At 42.4% G+C, this 14,599-nt stretch overlaps 1 protein-coding gene across 2 annotated transcripts in view; it reads left to right on the top strand.

Annotated features, from left to right (window-relative positions):
- The window catches only part of Nell2 (neural EGFL like 2), a 319,795-nt gene that overhangs the window by 62,491 nt on the left and 242,705 nt on the right, over positions 1-14,599 (top strand). For both annotated transcript variants that reach the window (NM_031070.3, XM_008765798.2), the window contains exon 4: positions 6,154-6,304. In NM_031070.3, coding sequence (NP_112332.2) covers positions 6,154-6,304 — 151 coding nt within the window. The remainder of the gene's footprint in view (positions 1-6,153; positions 6,305-14,599) is intronic.

Below are 14,599 nucleotides of genomic sequence, written 5' to 3'. Positions count from 1 at the left end.
GCTCTTTTTGTTTGGGAGACCTTTAATGACTGCTTCTATTTCCTTAGGAGTTATGGGGTTGTTTAACTGGTTTATCTGTTCCTGATTTAACTTCGATACTTGGTATCTGTCTAGGAAATTGTCCATTTCCTGAAGATTTTCAAATTTTGTTGAATATAGGTTTTTATAGTAAGATCTGATGATTTTTTGAATTTCCTCCGAATCTGTAGTTATGTCTCCCTTTTCATTTCTGATTTTGTTAATTTGGACACAATCTCTGTGTCCTCTCGTTAGTCTGGCTAAGGGTTTATCTATCTTGTTGATTTTCTCAAAGAACCAGCTTTTGGTTCTGTTGATTCTTTCTATGGCCCTTTTTGTTTCTACTTGGTTGATTTCAGCTCTGAGTTTGATTATTTCCTGCCTTCTACTCCTCCTGGGTGTATTTGCTTCTTTTTGTTCTAGAGCTTTTAGGTGTGCTGTCAAGCTGCTGACATATGCTCTTTCCTGTTTCTTTCTGCAGGCACTCAGCGCTATGAGTTTTCCTCTTAGCACAGCTTTCATTGTGTCCCATAAATTTGAGTATGTTGTATCTTCATTTTCATTAAATTCTAAAAAGTTTTTAATTTCTTTCTTTATTTCTTCCTTGACCAGGTTATCATTGAGTAGAGCATTGTTCAATTTCCACGTATATGTGGGCATTCTTCTCTTATTGTTATTGAAGACCAGTTTTAGGCCGTGGTGGTCCGATAGCACGCATGGGATTATTTCTATCTTTCTGTACCTGTTGAGGCCCGTTTTTTGACCAATTATATGGTCAATTTTGGAGAAAGTACCATGAGGAGCTGAGAAGAAGGTATATCCTTTTGCTTTAGGATAGAATGTTCTATAAATATCCGTTAAGTCCATTTGGCTCATGACTTCTCTTAGTCTGTCTACGTCTCTGTTTAATTTCTGTTTCCATGATCTGTCCATTGATGAGAGTGGGGTGTTGAAATCTCCCACTATTATTGTGTGAGGTGCAATGTGTGTTTTGAGCTTTAGTAAGGTTTCTTTTACGTATGTAGGTGCCCTTGTATTTGGGGCATAGATATTTAGGATTGAGAGTTCATCTTGGTTGATTTTTCCTTTGATGAATATGAAGTGTCCTTCCTTATCTTTTTTGATGACTTTTAGTTGGAAATTGATTTTATTTGATATTAGAATGGCTACTCCAGCTTGCTTCTTCTGACCATTTGCTTGGAAAGTTGTTTTCCAGCCTTTCACTCTGAGGTAGTGTCTGTCTTTGTCTCTGAGGTGTGTTTCCTGTAGGCAGCAGAAAGCAGGGTCCTCGTTGCGTATCCAGTTTGTTAATCTATGTCTTTTTATTGGGGAGTTGAGGCCATTGATATTGAGAGATATTAAGGAATAGTGATTATTGCTTCCCGTTATATTCATATTTGGATGTGAGGTTATGTTTGTGTGCTTTCATTCTCTTTGTTTTGTTGCCGAGACGATTAGTTTCTTGCTTCTTCTAGGGTATAGCTTGCCTCCTTATGTTGGGCTTTACCATTTATTATCCTTTGTAGTGCTGGATTTGTAGAAAGATATTGTGTAAATTTGGTTTTGTCATGGAATATCTTGGTTTCTCCATCAATGTTAATTGAGAGTTTTGCAGGATACAGTAACCTGGGCTGGCATTTGTGTTCTCTTAGGGTCTGTATAACATCAGTCCAGGATCTTCTGGCCTTCATAGTTTCTGGCGAGAAGTCTGGTGTGATTCTGATAGGTCTCCCTTTATATGTTACTTGACCTTTTTCCCTTACTGCTTTTAATATTCTTTCTTTATTTTGTGCGTTTGGTGTTTTGACAATTATGTGACGGGAGGTGTTTCTTTTCTGATCCAATCTATTTGGAGTTCTATAGGCTTCTTGTATGTCTATGGGTATCTCTTTTTTTAGGTTAGGGAAGTTTTCTTCTATGATTTTGTTGAAGATATTTACTGGTCCTTTGAGCTGGGAGTCTTCACTCTCTTCTATACCTATTATCCTTAGGTTTGATCTTCTCATTGAATCCTGGATTTCCTGTATGTTTTGGACCAGTAGCTTTTTCCGCTTTACATTATCTTTGACAGTTGAGTCAATGATTTCTATGGAATCTTCTGCTCCTGAGATTCTCTCTTCCATCTCTTGTATTCTGTTGGTGAAGCTTGTATCTACAGCTCCTTGTCTCTTCTTTTGGTTTTCTATATCCAGGGTTGTTTCCATGTGTTCTTTCTTGATTGCTTCTATTTCCATTTTTAATTCCTTCAACTGTTTGATTGTGTTTTCCTGGAATTCTTTCAGGGATTTTTGCGATTCCTCTCTGTAGGCTTTTACTTGTTTATTAATGTTTTCCTGTGCTTCCCTAAGTGTGTTCATGTCTTTCTTGAAGTCCTCCAGCATCATGATCAAATATGATTTTTAAACTAGATCTTGCTTTTCTGGTGTGTTTGGATATTCCATGTTTGTTTTGGTGGGAGAATTGGGCTCCGATGATGGCATGTAGTCTTGGTTTCTGTTGCTTGGGTTCCTGCGCTTGCCTCTCGCCATCAGATTATCTCTAGTGTTACTTTGTTCTGCTATTTCTGACAGTGGCTAGACTGTCCTATAAGCCTGTGTGTCAGGAGTGCTGTAGACCTGTTTTCTTCTGTTTCAGTCAGTTATGGGGACAGAGTGTTCTGCTTTCGGGTGTGTAGTTTTTCCTCTCTACAGGTCTTCAGCTGTTCCTGTGGGCCTGTGTCTTGAGTTCACCAGGCAGCTTTCTTGCAGCAGAAAATTTGGTCTTACCTGTGGTCCCGAGGCTCAGGTTTGCTCGTGGGGTGCTGCCCAGGGGCTCTCTGCAGCGGCAGCAACCAGGAAGACCTGTGCCGCCCCTTCCGGGAGCTTCAGTGCACCAGGGTTCCAGATGGTCTTTGGCTTTTTCCTCTGGCGTCCGAGATGTGTGTGCAGGGAGCAGTCTCTTCTGGTTTCCCAGGCTTGTCTGCCTCTCTGAAGGTTTAGCTCTCCCTCCCACGGGATTTGGGTGCAGAGAACTGTTTATCCGGTCTGTTTCCTTCAGGGTCCGGCGGTGTCTCTGGCAGGGGTCCTGCCGCTCCTGGGCCCTCCCCCACGGGAGCCCAGAGGCCTTATACAGTTTCCTCTTGGGCCAGGGATGTGGGCAGGGGTGAGCAGTGTTGGTGGTCTCTTCTGCTCTGCAGCCTCAGGAGTGCCCACCTGACCAGGCGGTTGGGTCTCTCTCTCACCGGGTCTGGGAGCAGAGAGCTGCTGCTTCTCTTTTTTTTTCTTAAGTGATATTGTCCTTTTAAATTTTAATTCACATCACCATAGTTTAAGATGAGAGTAAGTAGTTGTGAGGACACTGTGATAGGAATCACACTGCAGGTCTGAAAAGCCCAGTTAATTCAGAGACACTCACGTATCTGGACAGTACACTTTTGTAAAAGTTAGCTTGGGAGGAGGATTTACATTCCCCTTGGGGTATGCATCTCTGTGGTACTGTGGGGCTCTGTTCCTGACCCCAGGAAGCACCTCGTCCTGAGTTGGGTCCTAGATCTGCCACTTCGATTAGGTGAGTTGGTTCCTTACATGCCAGGATTGCTTCAGATGTTTCTAATTCAATGGAATCACAGACATGAATGGGTTTAGGGATAACTATGACAGGACCCCCAATCACTGCGGGCTTTCTTCTCTAATCTGCAGTTTATAATGAAACGATGCCAAGAATCCCACACATTACAGGGTGCTCTGAGGGCTAAATGCAGTGACTTATGCTTAAGGGCTATTCAAGCTGCACACAGTGTTAATCAAGTGGTTAAACTTGGCTTTCAAACCCATTATGATTATTTTGTCTTTGAGTTTACACTGTATAGTTTATACTGAGAAAACATTGGGAGGAGACTGAAAGCCATGGGTGCTAACTGTGATAATAGTTCTAAGCTGGTGGGTTCCTAATCTGAATTTAAGTAGCAACAGTGCATAGCTAAGAATACTGAACTGGTGAGTGTTAAAGCACCGGCCAGCCTTTCTGTTCCCGAGAGTAGATGTATTTATAATCGAATCCACTCCTGGCACTTCTGTCAGGTTTGTGGGTAGATTAATCTTTACACATTGCCATGAGTGGACTCATTAGATTCACGGTGGCAATTGCTGGGATACTTTTTTAATTGGAAAAGAAGAAAATATTGCCTACCCATTTTTGTTATTGAAAGACAGATAAATCCCTTCTTTAACTTTGTTGTCGACAGAATGAAGATGCTGAGAGTTTCCACATTCTTACAAAAAGCTATCTGACAAGGGAAATCGAGACATTATGACTTGTACTAGCGACAGGAAAGTATTTAGGACACATTTAACTAGAGAAATGGAAGCCCTGTGCACTGAAAACTGAAGAGTATTGTTGTAAGAGTTGAAGACAACACATTTAAAGCAAACGGAAAGGTATCCTATAGTTGAGAATTCGAATAATTAATATTGTTAAATACCCCATCACTCCAAATGACCTGATGAAAAGATTCAGTGCAATCCTACCAAAAGGTCCAATGACTTATTTTTTTTTCAAGGAAATAGAGAAAACATCCTAAAGCATATGGATATACTAGCAATTTCTATGGATTCAATGTGGTATCTGTTCCCCATATCCATCTAAGAGAGCGAGATTGCCATAGTAAGCTGTAACTTAACTCTGTATGGGCCAGCAAGGCCACTGAAAGCTGGAGATCGGTATTCTTTATTCTTGTGGCTGCCTGTTTGCTCTGGTGGGCAAATTCTCATAACTGAGGCATTAAACAAGTGTACACAATTAAGGTGTGCAAGAAATAAAACATATGTGTGTATACAATTAAGCAATTGTCACAAGCGTAGTCTTACCCACCCCCATATGGTTGCCATTTTTGTACACAGTGAGAAGGTTTATGATTTCCTCTCAGTGAGTGTGAAATAGAGTATTAGTAATAACCCTACTGCCCACTAAAGTGCACATAAGAGCCCCGGGATGCATTGAAAACATAAAGATTAAAACTCGAAGCTTTGGCCACTATGTATTCATTTCCTGTTAGCAGTGACAACCGCCAGTCTACCATCTGCTTCTCTGAGTGAACCATTGAGTAGAGCCTTCATGGGTTTGTAGTGATATTACATTGATAAGCATTGTGTCTTCCACTGCTGTTTAAAACGACTACAGCTTGGTCACACAAGACGTACAGTCTTCTCCAAACTCCATCGTTCCGCTGAGAACTACTCACCTTAGTCTCTTTTCCCGTAGAAAAGAAGAGAATGATTTGATCACCACACAGGCTGCATTTCTGGGTCCCATCAGCCCTAAGCGCACAGTAAGAATAAGAGAGCTTCGAGCTTATGGTGATCAGGTGCTTCGATGATAGGCTTTTCCTCACCACCCAGTCCACTGCTCTCTGTCCCATCTCTCTCAGGTCTTGTCTGTTCCGAGTTTGGAACTCAAGACTAAATCACATGAGAGGGCAAAGCGAAGATTCTCTTTTTCTAGGCAAACTTTCTAGGCTGAACTTTCTCTAAGCCCATCGAGGAGGGGGTGGAGTTAAGTTCTATGTATTTCTCTCAACAAATATGGTGAGAAAAAATTGATTTTCCTGTTTCATCCACTGCACAGAAGGCTGAGAGTGACTAATTTCACTGATCTTTTCAAGAATCTATTTATAGCGAGCCTTCTGGCTAAAGATACCACTTCAGAGCGATGCTCACGGATTTAAACACAGTTTTCTCCCAGGAGGTGTCAGCTAATCTACCTGGCTCTGCAGTGGCCGTCGCTTTGGTCTCGCTGTGGGACCCGCCTCTCTTTGCTGTTGTTACAGATGTAGCTATGGTAACCGGCAGGAGAAAGTGTGTAAAGAGAAAGTTGGGAGTGTTCAATTTCTGGGAAGGCTCATTGATTTTTCTCTCAAAGATGACATGGTTTAAAAACAGATTTCTGAAACATACCCATTAACCCACGTGATTTTGTGGTGCCCTGCATTGTCTCTAGCGTAAGGTCTTATTAGGAGAACCTACCAAGGGAGTCTCAGATTTGGTGTTTATGAATTATTCTTCGATAATGTTTTGAGAAGGGTGTTGGTTACAAGGCATACTTTGTAAAACCAAACTTTAGTGCATTCTTAAAGTCTGTTTATTATTTATCTAACTTTAGATTCTCCCAGAAGCATAAAAGCACCCATTGCTACAGCTGAGCGGTTTTTCCAGAAGCTGAGGAATAAACACGAGTTCACAATTCTGGTGACCCTGAAACAGATCCACTTAAATTCGGGAGTCATTCTCTCCATCCACCACTTGGATCACAGGTAGGTGCAACTTGTAATGTCTCTGGTGCTTTGTCTGTAATGTGTTTGCATTACCGTACCAAAGAGAAGTAATCACGAGCCCTGCTATGAGAGATCTGAGAAGGTCTTTAAAACATAGAGTTTTATATACTGTGCAGAATTGCAGGCAGAGTTCTTCACAAAATCACAGGAACCCATTGCATCTCAGTGTGTCGGGAGCACACAAAAGTCCACTTTGCAGATGCGTTTGTCAATCCCTAAATCCCACAAGGGCTATCCTCCTCAATGCCAAAGACAGACATAAATCTTAATTTCTCGTCATTACCCGCAAAGGCCCAGTGTCCTTTACCTTTCTGGAAAGTGACTGTAGAATCAAGAACCTAATAGTCTTATGATTGCAATCACATTCAGAGAACTTACCCGATAAGCCACCGCACTTACAGATGTGTTCGTGAGTGGGAGCTGAAGTGCGTACGAGCAGTTTCTACTTCCTGTCACGTGTGGAAGGAGCACTAGGAGAGCTGGCAGAGGAAGCCGAGGGAGGAGCTTCACCCATACACTTGACATGTGTAGCTATGAATGCGCACATACTGAATAGTACCCAAATACTGAAAAATAGCTTATAATAACAGTTATTATTAAGCACATTATTGATTAATAACAACTAATTGTTCTTATTATATAACTATTAATAGAACCTGTTTCAGGTTAACAACCTGAAAACAATAATTTTGACAATGGAAGTGTCCACAGGCCCATTTGGATGCCTAGTCCTATTACGTATTCTCTATGAATCGGGAGAGCCACAGTCTGTGCCTCCACCTGCTCATCTGTAAGGTGGGATAGCAATGACAACCCCTTCTTAGGTGGTCGTGAAAAGTAAAGTGTATAAACCCAAAGTGCTTTACATACGTAAATAGTACTAATGATCTCCTTCAGATCCTGGAAGAAAATATTTTATTTGGTTCTTATTGGAGATTAGTCAGTCTAAAACTTTTCAAATCTTTTCTAGATACTGATGGCCAAATTTAATCAAATGTACGAGAACAAAATGTATCAAGACTTAGAGGGGAAGGTTCTTGGTACACTTGTTCATAGGGCTTGGGGGCTCCCTGCACTCCACCCTTAGCACCAAAGGATGAAGTCACTGGGCTTGCTCTCCTCAGGGGACTGGCCTTTGCCAGAGGGGAGGGTGATGTGCAAACACCCTGCTGGGGACTGCTTAAGACATTGACCAAATAAAGGGATGGGGAAGCCCCATCTCCACACAGTTGCTTTCCCCCTTGCCCCAGGACTCTCTTTATATGCCCTGGATGAGGTTAGGCTTGTGCTTATAGCCCTGACCTCTGTCCATGTCAGCTGGGCTTTTAGGCAACACAAAGCAAAGATCATTCCAAAGAAAATTAGCGTGCTCTGTGGGTCGTCAGGGATGAACTTGTCCATTTTTCCTTTCTGTGGAACCCACCCAGCCTCTTCTCGGTGCCATCACTTTCTTAGATGTGCTGACCTCCCTTCCTGCCCCTCTGCCCTGTGGTAGCCAGGTCTGACTGCGTCCTCAGCTCTTCCGGTCCTTATTTGAGTTCTACCTGATCACTGTTTCTGGGGTCCCTGTATTAATTCTGTAAGTTGTTTGCCTATTCATTTTACGTTTGTCTATAATACTGGCAAATTGTAGTCAAATACCACATTTGTGACACAGAATATCTTTCCATTATGTAAAATGTAATTCATTTGTAAGGTATTAATTCTCAGTGAGATGATGTCAGCCAATGTGTGCTCCCTCAGTCCATTCACCATCAGTGTTCAGTTGAGGTTGAGAGTATAGCCCTGGAGACAGCCTGCGTGTTTCATCGCTCGCTCTAACACTCACTGCCCCTCTCTGCGCCTTACAGTCCTCACCTGTCAGTGCACACATCCACAGAAGCAGAAGCTCTGCAATCCCACAAGGTTAACACGCTCATGCTCATCACATAGATGAAACGAACACACCACAGGGGCTGCCAACGTCAGAAGACCTTGTGGGGAGAGCCTAGCACCCAGGCTGCACCGCTATGAGGTTTACTATCCCTGGGGAGTCATTATGTGTCTCTTCTGCCCATTTCCCTCCCACAGCACCACCTAACTTGCTAGTGATAGTGTCAGGATCAAAACCCACTTCACCTGAGTGTTGAGTCTGGGTTTCCATTCATCTTGCAGTGAGAGCCCCTAAACAAGTCTTTGATGGACTTCACCTTATTTCTATTGATGGTTATTTTTTTCTTTTAGTGACCCTGTGTGTGTGTGTGTGTGTGTGTGTGTTTAATGGGTCATAAATATATTATATATTATATACTATACTTACATGTAGTATTTGCATGTTCATACCCATGACCCATGTTCACGTACACAGCGATGCCAGAGGAAGATACCATGTATCCTATGATACCACTCTTTGCTGTATTATCCTGAGACAATTTCTCACTGAACCCAGAACTCAGCATCTTTTGCTATGGTTGTGTCTAGCAAGCCACAGCGCTTCTATTCACCGCCCCCTCCCCAAAGTCACAGAATCACAGGCGTATGCCTGGCCATGCCTGGTTTGTTACATGGGTGCTGGAGATCCACACTTGGATTCTCTTGTGTGCACATCATGCCTCTTACCCACAAAGACATCTCCCAGCCCCAATCCTTTTAAATCTCACCCACATGTTTAGCTTCATCCTTTTCTGGACATGCATTTAGTTATTTTCTACTTTCAAACACACATACACACACACACACACACACACACACACACACACACTCACAAAATAATCACAAGGTAGTTTGTGGGTGTATACATAACAACAGGTACAACAGTACAACAGTGTGGCCATGCAGATAGGCAGAAGAAGCCCAGTTCAATGGTCAAGAGTATGCTGCCATTGTTAATGCTCAGCGGGAGACGCTTCTCCGATGGCCTTTTTCATAGGTAACCATACTGTGGCCCCATCAGATAGTGTAGGGAGTTTTGCGGCATGACGTAGCTTCTTGCCACAGTAGACTCTAGAAAATCAAACTGCAACATTGCCAATTACATATATGAAGAATCAGTTCGGAACCCCAGGGCGCTTGTAATGGATGAGACAGTTATGTGCAACTGAGATTTTCGGTTGAATATGCCAAGAGCTTCTGCTGGGTGACACATAGGTTTCCATATAAATTGGTCTTCTCTCTGTAAGTATGCCATCTCTAATTGGCAATGACGGGTATAGATCTTATTCTCTCCCTTTCTGATTCATTATAATAAGGGCTTGTCTCTTACCCGCAAGAGGCTTGTGGGAATGACTGGGCATGGAGATGTGTGAGTGTGAGTTGTTTCCTCTGAGCACAGATCCTTGACTCCCAGTTAGAATGCTAAAAGGCAAGTATCTGTGAGCTTAGACTACCTGAGATAAAGTGTCTGTAAGGAAGCAGGCACCAAATCAGCAGTATAATCTGAAGAGCTGCTGTGAGGCTGCCTCTGTCCTCACAGTGGTCCCCTTCCTCTATGCTAATTGCAGTGAGCTGTTGCTATTTATCACAGGGAAGTAAGGAAATGGCAGAAAGTGATGGAAAGGGTGGAGATCCTGTAGACCATGAGGAGACTGCCTGACCACACAGAGGCTGGCCCAGTGCGACTATGCAGCTATTTTCCTCTCTACTGCCCAAGTCCACTGGGGCCTCCATGAAGCTGTGCCTGGCCTTTCCACTCCCCATCCACTCCTTCTCACATTAGCTTTCAGGGCATGGTTAGTCTCCCTCCTGTTGGTATTCTGATGTAGAACGCCTGTGGTGATTGTCTGAATGCTTCATGTGTATACACTCTTGTTAATTCCACATGAGACACTGAATAACATTTGTCGCCACAATTATAGCAAACACTGAGACATTTTACAATTTAAATTTAAATCACACATCTTCGGATTGGTACTATATTCCATGGTTCAAAACATTAAAGATCTAAGAGGATGCAAAGGAAACAGCCAACCCCTTGTGTTCCCAGCCATCCAGTGTTATCCCGGGGGGAAGCCAGGTTCTTTTTCATTGAAGACATTACATTTTTTTATATGTATAGATGTGTTTGTTTGCTTAATGTGTATATATGTGGGCATAGCATGCCACAGGACCTGTGCAGGTCAGAGGAAACCTGCAGCAGTTGGTTTTCTCTTCGCATCATGTAGGTTCTGAGGACCAAGCTCTGGTTGTCAAGCTTGGTGGCAAGCCCCTTTGCTCACTGAGCCATGTCACTGGCCCCATGGAAGGCATTTTACAAACAAGAACACAGTAAAATAATAGAGCTCCTGTTATCAGCAGTGTGTTGCAGCTGGCACAGACCCTGGCTGGTAGGAGCTGGGGGTATTAATTTGGTAGACTGATTATGGAAATCTGTGAAATATGGAAATAAGCAAGTGTGTCAAAGCACAGCTTTTGGAATATGTGTTTTTCAAAGGCTTTAGCTTTTCCTATGCCTCATGGGCTAGCATCTGTGCACAGAGAGATGCCAGAAAGATCTGTGAAATGGGGAGAAGAGGCTATGACTACTAAGGAGGGTCACAGAAGACATGTGACCTGAATGTAGAATGGTGACTAGTGGGAGGAGAAAGAGGACAGTAGGGGAAGGATGGGGTGGGATGGGGGAGGCTGGAGAAAGAGCAACAGAGACTGAGTGCGCATGGAACTCCCATCACAAAACCTGTGTGCTAATTAAAAACTAACACAACAATCACTTCAGCGATCTCTACACAGAAAATTGAAGGAACATACTCGAGCTAGTCTCTGGAGCACAATGCCAAACATTCTGGAGCACAGTGCTGACTGCCACCCTGGTACCTGGAGAAAAGCGCCACATGGCTTCCTAAGCCTTTTCTTAGACATGCATGTGTGAAATTTTACATGACTGACCACAAATTTCTGCTAAACAGTAGGGTCATCGCTGTCAAGGATTATACACTATTGTATATTAAACTTGAAAATTTCATCCTCTACATCGTGCTGTCACACAGTTAGATGCTAAGTAAATACTTGATAGATGAAGAAACCAGTGGAAGAGAGAAAGTATGAACATGATCATAACCGGGAATCTTAAAATACACCGCTGCCCCCATTCTCGCAGGAAATGCTCAGGCATCTCGGCGGATGCACAGCGTGCCCAGCCAACCCTGAAACGTCATTAGCTGTAGCATGGGCAATCCAAATCCACTAACCATAGCCACTACATCAAAACAGCTGTAAGACAGTTCTCCAAGAATAACAACCCCTGTAGTAAGCCGTTCCACGGCGGGAAACCTAATCGTACAACTTTGTTGGTTTGGACATAAGAGACTGATGGGCTTGCCCTAGGTTCTGGGCCACCGAAGGTGGCTAAGGGTAAGAAAGAGGTAGGAAGGGAAAACCCTCAAGATCATCTCAGACTTGGAAGCAGGCACAACTCAACCATGGTGTTCAGACAACAGTCTAGTCATGAAAAGGTCCTCACGGCAGTGCACTAGTGAGGTGTGCGGAAGGGCTCATCGGCCCACCGTCTGGTATACTGGCTTCAAATACTGTTGTTCAAACAGAGGCTGCTATTAAACATTAAAACACAGCTTTACGTGCGCATCCTGTAAGGAGAGTACTGGCTCAGGCTCTCCTGAGTCTGCATCGCCATCACCTCCGCCTATAAACAACCAACAGATCTGTGTGCCTGTCTGACAGAACAAAGACACGCGGGAGAATCAGCGCAGTCCTCTATGCAGTCCACATTTCCGAGGTCTGTGTTTCAAGGAGAAAGAAGAGGGAGTGGGCCAAGAATTTTAAGACTCCACTAACAATGTCTTCAGTAGCTGGAGAAGAATCTACACGAAAGTAAAAGAAAGACTGGCTGAAACAGCAAAAATAACTTCGTCAGTAAAGACAAACATGAGCTTCCTCCTCAATTTCCAAAGGCCACCCTTTCCTTTTTGTGTTTTCCATTCTGTGGTTTCTCTGAGATCAACGCAGTCCCCTTTACAGACCTGACATGCTTACCTGGCCCGCTGTCTCTATAGTTTATGAGATTTCCCTCGTTTCCTGAGACAGTCTTGGGATTTATCCAAATTGGTCGTCACGGAGTCGCTATTAGAATTTTCCTGATACCCCAAAGTTATTTATGATTCTAGCATTGAATCCTCTACAAATAGCATACACCGAGATAATTTGTAGCAATAGCTTTGCAGATGAATGTAAAAATGTCTGTGGTTTGCTGTCGTCTTCGGAATTAATCAACCTGAGGTGGAAAGTGATTTTTTTCTCCCGTAATATTAATTATTATACATTCTGGGAAAGTACAACTGCATCTGTATATGAGGCTGATGAAACGTACTTGTGAGTACCTGTCAGCGAGTAAGCCATTTTTCTTTCATGACGTAAGTATGTAAGAATTAGACTTGATGGCAATGTTTGCTTGACTTAATGGTTTTGAACTAAAAGATGGCTTTGTTTATTGTGGGTGGAATTAACAGGCTGACATAAAAGCGACTGCACCCTTCACTCTGGCTGCCTGCGTGTTGATAGAATTAAACATAATGGGATTTATAAATTAAAACTCCAAACATCAAGTTCTACATGATTTACACCCCCTTACTCAAATCTTGTTCTCCCTACAGTAGTGTTTCTGTATAATTATTTATGTCCAGTGAAATTGCACTTCTGATATGCATTTTATACATTACTCCATCCCGAAGCGTTGCGATGCATCTTCTAATGTATGTTTGCATACGTGCACGTTGCTGAGAGATATGGGGGGTTCTTCAGAGAAGCAGAAATAAATGTAGAACTCGGAACAAATAGCGTTTACCACTTTCTATCAGCACCAGTTTTGCTCATGACTGATGGGATGAAATTCATGCTTTGGTGTGCAGAGGTAACCTCATAGGACACAGACCCCCACTGTGCCAAAGAAGCAACAGAAAGGAGCTCAAGGCTGTTGCTCTCGTGTGTATTCACTACGCCATCCTCGGTGCTAGGTCCCGAGCGAAGGATCCTTCCAGGCCCCCTTCCTGTTTCCAGCAAGTCCAGTCACAAGACTCAAAGTACATCAGACGGTGACAACGCACCCCTCTTCCTTCTTTCTGCACTATCGCTGCAGATCATGGAAGACCAGTGCTATGGCAGAGAGTTCGCTGAGGAACTCTACTACTGGATCTGGGGTATTTAGTTCTTCTGCTTAGCTAAGGACATAAAGGAAACTTTATGGTTTCTACTTTTTCAAAAAACGTTGCCACAGATATTAGAGATCTGTCTAAACCTCTATCCCTTGAAATTATAAGTATGCTGTGGGTCAGGGATGTGTTTCATACCAAGCTTCTAATGATGGAGGGATTTCAGGTCATTGGTGCAGAATTTCTCACGGGAGAGGGAAGGAGAGGGAAGAGTAAAGCCAACGTACGTATCAATGTCTTCAATATAATTTGTTTCCTTTCTTCATGGATGGATGTGATTAAATGTGGTATTGTTAATATTTGGAAATTACTCAGAAACTTCATGTTTTTCTTAGGAATATTTGGTCTTCTGTCTACTCATTCATGTTTGTTTACTTTATTTTTTCTTACTGTGAGGTCAGGTACCCTATTAAATCTGCCTAGATCTCATACTAATATTGGTAAAAAGTGAAAATACATAGTTTTTTTTCTGGGGTGATAAAGAATTAGTCCAGTGTCAGTCATTTAAATTCCTCTAAATGAAATCTAATGTTAATGCTAAATGTCAGTCTTGGGTGTGTCTTCTGTGTTGTTCATTGGGTGAATGGACGGCAATATACTTCCTTATGCAACCATTTTCCTATTATAAGTATAGCTCTTAGTGTACATATTTTTAAAATGTAGATAAAAAAGACCCCATTATTCAGAATCCTGTACTGTGCTCCTGGGTTATATAATATTCGGTGTGTGATGAGGAAAGTTTCAGACAGCAAAGTGAAAAATGAGGTTGGAGCCTGGCCCAGGAGAAGGGGCAATTCTTTTACATATTGGTTGCTTATGTATTTCTGAATTCTACTCTTTGGGTGTGTATATAATTTTCTATATACTTACCCACTTTCTTCAATATTGGTATAAAAATTGCTTTGTTGATGAGTGCAAATATTTTTCCAGGTATTTGTTAACCTGTCACATGTCTGTCTCTAAGTTGGTTCTTTTTACTCATTGCCCAGTCTTCTTGCTGGCTTGAGATCCTGCATTGCAGATATTGAATTGCTATCATCTATAGTTTTAAAATGCTTACGTTTATGTCTACTAAATTTCTCAACTGAAATGCAGTCGAGTCTGTCTTATTTATATATTTATTTATTTACACCCTAAA

The sequence above is a fragment of the Rattus norvegicus genome, chromosome 7 (assembly GCF_036323735.1).
Source record: "Rattus norvegicus strain BN/NHsdMcwi chromosome 7, GRCr8, whole genome shotgun sequence".
NCBI lineage: Eukaryota > Metazoa > Chordata > Mammalia > Rodentia > Muridae > Rattus > Rattus norvegicus.
The sequence above is the reverse complement of the archived record's forward strand: the minus strand, read 5'-3'. Positions and strand labels throughout refer to the sequence as shown.